Source organism: Triplophysa dalaica, chromosome 23 (assembly GCF_015846415.1).
Source record: "Triplophysa dalaica isolate WHDGS20190420 chromosome 23, ASM1584641v1, whole genome shotgun sequence".
NCBI classification, from domain to species: Eukaryota; Metazoa; Chordata; class Actinopteri; order Cypriniformes; family Nemacheilidae; genus Triplophysa; species Triplophysa dalaica.
The window spans coordinates 18,311,461-18,316,034 of record NC_079564.1 but is presented as its reverse complement, the minus strand read 5'-3'; the positions used below and the strand labels follow the sequence as shown (position 1 = coordinate 18,316,034).

General features: G+C 42.8%; 1 protein-coding gene across 1 annotated transcript; it reads right to left on the bottom strand.

Annotated features, from left to right (window-relative positions):
- Positions 1-1,197: 1,197 nt before the first annotated feature.
- LOC130413124 (polyadenylate-binding protein 1-like) lies at positions 1,198-2,099 on the bottom strand. The gene is made up of 5 exons (XM_056738100.1): positions 1,906-2,099; positions 1,713-1,828; positions 1,549-1,630; positions 1,373-1,461; positions 1,198-1,273 (listed from the first exon to the last, which is right to left on the bottom strand). Exons 1-5 carry the CDS (start codon positions 2,086-2,088, stop codon positions 1,198-1,200), a joined length of 546 nt encoding a protein of 181 aa, XP_056594078.1. The 5' UTR covers positions 2,089-2,099.
- Positions 2,100-4,574: the final 2,475 nt, after the last annotated feature.

The following is a 4,574-nucleotide window of genomic DNA, read 5'->3' as shown; positions in this document are numbered from 1 at the left end:
ACGCATTGCTATATTTTAACAGCAAAATTCCGACACTTACAATGTCTGCGTGTTGTCTGTAGATTCACGATGCTCCAGCTGGTGGGGCAGCTCAGGCTTCTGTACTCCGAACATCTATTTAATGTCGTCCAGAACCGGCGCCCCCACGTGGATGGTGACCGATGTGAAGGCTCACCCAGCTGTTATAGTAGAGAGAAAGATGTGTAAGCCATTGTTTAATTCAACTCAAAGTTTGAATGATCCAAAGTTTCATAAAGAGATTTCTACCTGTTGAGCTTGTGTTTTGACGGGAGCTGTTGCACCATCAGGCAGAATTTTGGGAATCTGAGATACTGCGGGAAACAAGAGAAAAGACAGTCGTATGAAGCAATTAAAGCTCTCCAAGAGTGTTTGTTTGTCTTATTAAATCTAAAGTGATAATCCAAGAGAAACATACACAAGTCTGATTAATAAAACGTGAAGCTACTCACAGTGAGTGATAACTTCCGTATCATCACTGGGTGCAGGCAGGGCGAGCAGTTGCATAGGACGCAAGACATCCAGCTCTGCTTGGCTTGCCTGCGCACACCAACATACATCAGTCTATTATTTGAATACTATTCCTCACTTGTTTCTGTAATCTAGAAGTGGTCGAAGTGAGATCAGATGCATGATGCGTGAGCACTGACCCGGTATTCCAGAAGCACCTGAGAGACCAGCAGGCGCTGAGGCCGAGTACGAACATCATCCCACAGGACGACAGGCATCGGTGGGCGGAGACTCTCACCTGTAGACATGGAAAGATGTACATCCTCTATAAATACTTGGGAGTGAATAATAATGTGAATACGAAGGGGCTGACGAAGCATCATTTACAGAATGAGTAAGATATGAAAAGGCTACTGACTCTGAGCGAGGTCGCACGCTGCTGTCTGTCGACTGACGGGCTGGAGCGCGAGCTGGTTTTCAGGCTGAACGTCAAGGCGTTTTTGAACCTGCCACATGCAAAAACGAAGTTCAGCTAATTACATGAATTGTTATTGCCTTTCAATCTCGAGAAACCTGTAATAGTGGCTCATCTCACTTGAGGAACAGCAGACGTAAACCGTCCAGCAGGAAGCGATTCACTGCTGCTGTCCTGCTTCTCAGCCTGGGTCTTCTGCTCATTGTGACGAGACAGAGTGACCCGCAACGCCCTGCCGGCAACCACTCGCCCGTTCATGACAGACGCGGCCGTGGTCGCATCGTTGAGGGTGGAGAAGCTGACGAATCCAAAGCCTCGGCTGCGTCCGGCCTCCATCATCAACTGAACAGAGAAAAGCACTCGTTTAAGTCTTTCACTTCGATTGTTAATTACTAATCACAATAAAACAATGAGCGTCATACCTTGGCACTGATGATGCTTCCAAAGGGTGAAAACGCTCTGTACAGCTGCTGCTCACTGAAGCTATAGGGCAGGTTACACACGTACAGACTCAACCCCTGTCGAACAGACAAGATCCAGTCAGTAACACAAGAACGCTTCAACATTCGCTAAAGATTCGTTAGGTGATCAAAGGGTTTGGATACCGGGTAGTGCCTCTCGTTGTCCTGAGCCATGACCTGCTGCTCAACATGACGCTCTTGAAAGGTTTTAAAGTGGCCAATGGACCTTTAAAACACAAACCAAACGAGCTCAACACTATTCGATTAGACAAGACAAAGTACAAGAAGTACAACTGAAATCCACTTACACTAGCTGGTCGTCCAACAACATGCCATCAAGCGCTTTGATGGCCTTCTCTGCCGCTTCAAAGGTGGCAAAGTGGACGAATCCATAACCTTTGGATCCATGTGCATAGCAGACCACCTTGACGACCGACATGAATTCAGACATCAACACATGATCTACCTTATACAAGAAAACAATCAAACTGCAGATATTACCTTGCAGGACAGGATCTTCCCAAAAATTGAGAAGCTGTCATAAAGGCTGGCACCATCGATGCTGCTGGCCAGACCCTTGATGAAGATGTTCCCGACCCCAGTCGTCCTCAGAGTGGAATCACGCTGGGAGAACATGATCCGCATGGGTCTGCCCAGAAGATCCTGACACATCAGGCTGTCCATGGCGCTCTCAGCTGAAAGACAGAGTTGATAAGAGACAAGACCTAGCAAGTTTGTTTGTACGGCACACTTCACATAGCCTAATTTAAAGATGATTTACAGGAAACAACATCGAGGAGAAAAATACACAAGGCTGAAATTTCAAATTCAAATGTTTATTACCAAGATGTCAAGGTGAAGAACGGAGAGATAACTTACCATTGGCGTGGTTAACAAAGTTAACATAACCATACCGCAGGGATCGCCGAGTCACCCTGTCTCTGCAGACCCGCACGGACTGGATCGGACCGAACGGGCTGAACGTCTGATGGAGGACGAACTCGGACACTTCTGGATAAAGGTCCCCCACGAACAACGAGGCGATCTGATCCCTCGGTACGCCAGCTCCACAAGAGCTTCCTCCGATGAACGATGTCATCTGACCTCTGAAAATAACAACTCACGGACTGAGAATACGTTAAAAACAAGAAATGTTAAAACCAGACAAAAATATGACACTGAGTAATTCAAATGAAAATGTATTGATAAATGAATAAATTAACGAAATGAATGTATCAATAAAGTCAAGAAATGGAAAATGCAAATCTGAAGATCGCTCCGTCTCATCCAGCGCCTCGTCAAATCAATGTTTGTTGTTTGTAGAAGGTACGCTACGCGCTCGTTGCCTAGTGATCGACGTTTAAGGTGATACGCAGATGACCACGTCAACGTCATGCGTCGTTTTGTAATGGGACAAAATCGATTTCTTTTTTTAATACTAATCGCGTTTATTTAAAATAATACAAATGAGAAATAGATTTAGTTATAAATTATTAACAAATTAATACATCGCCGGAATGTGGCGTTGCTTTGTATGGAGTCCGATTAAAGTGAGGACTCTTTTGACATAAATGTTTTTTTATGGGTGACCAAAAATCACAATACTAAAATAAAACATCGTACAGTAGAAACTAAAACGATCAAATTAAAATAAAAGACCCAACTGGTCTAAAAAATAAAAAACGAGCAGCGGAACTAATACGAAGTGACGTAGGCTCAATGAACGCCTTCTCCCAAGCTGCGCGTGCCCTACAACATAACGGTATGATTAATGCATTATTTATATTCATTTATTATTCATCTAATTTATTCATTTGTAGATTTTTTATTACTGAAACCGGCTATTAGACTTTTAGTTTTTAAAGCGATTTTTAATGTTTTACGAATTAGGCCGATTTAAAATTCTACACAAAACGATGGATTTACAGATTCGTATTTCTTAACTGTTACTAATACATTTTTTTTTAATTTTCAGCTTTTCCATTGCATTATTTTGTGTCGTATAAACTTATTTACGTCTCAACTCAACTCAACTCAACTCAACTTTATTTATATAGCGCTTTTTACAATTTTCATTGTTACAAAGCAGCTGTACATGAGACACATTTAATACAAGTATGAATTCTAAAGCAGCCCCCCCGGCCAGGCAGATAGTGCAAAACAATATGCAAACGGTGGTGAGGAACCCAAAACTCCCATCGAGAAAAAAAACCTCAGGGGAACCCAGGCCCAACCAGGGGATTCCAGTTCCCCTCTGGCAAAAGCTGCTGCCTCTGCACAAGCTCATCAGTGCTTGCACAACAAGGCTTAATAAAAATATAAAAATTAAAGATTATCATTAACAATCTAATAGCATTTGAAATGTTGTAGAAAAAAACAAAGTTGTCGCGTCCTTTATCCAGCTCTATCCTCTTAGCACTTGTCAGGTCACCGCTTCCCATTCTCAGCTCTGCCATCAGGTCTGGGCATGAACTGCATCCTGCGGTAACCTTGGAACAAAGAGACAAGACTGGCTGAGAGTAGAGTACTGTTCTGCACTCTTTGATGCAACAAGTACATCATTTGTTGTTGGATGTGTTCCTGGTTCCGGTTGATCTAAATAATGCAGCCTAAATCCTCTGAGGATTAATATTATGGAGGTGTAGTGTATGCAAGATTAAAAAGATGAGTCTTTAGTCTAGATGTAAACTGACAGAGTGTGTCTGCCTCCCGGACCGTGCAGGGAAGAATATTCCAAAGTTTAGGCGCTAGATAAGAAAAGGATCTACCACCTGCACTTGATTTTGAAATTCTAGGTATTACCAACTGACAGGACCCCTTAGCGCGTAATGTACGTGGTGGTCTGTAATACAATAGAAGTTCATTCAAATACTGCGGCGCTAGACCATGTAGGGCTTTATAGGTAATAAGCAAGATCTTAAAGTTAATGCGATGCTTTATAGGTAACCAGTGCAAGGTTGACAGAACCGGGGTTATATGCTCATACTTTTTTGTACGTGTAAGAACTCGAGCTGCCGCGTTTTGAACCAGTTGCAGTTTTTGTAATAGGCCCGCAGGGCAACCACCTAGAAGTGCATTACAGTAATCTAGTCTTGATGTCATGAATGCATGAATTAATTTCTCTGCATCTGACAGTGACAGCATATGACGTAATTTAGATATATTCTTAA

Excerpts from the sequence above, each read along its gene's own strand:
- LOC130413124 (XM_056738100.1), bottom strand. The coding sequence starts at position 2,088 with ATGGACAGCCTGATGTGTCAGGATCTTCTGGGCAGACCCATGCGGATC. Across the intron at positions 1,829-1,905 it reads GGAAGATCCTGTCCTGCAAG|GTGGTCTGCTATGCACATGG; the intron begins GTAATATCTGCA and ends TCGGTCGTCAAG. Across the intron at positions 1,631-1,712 it reads TTGTTGGACGACCAGCTAGT|GTCCATTGGCCACTTTAAAA; the intron begins GTAAGTGGATTT and ends TGTGTTTTAAAG.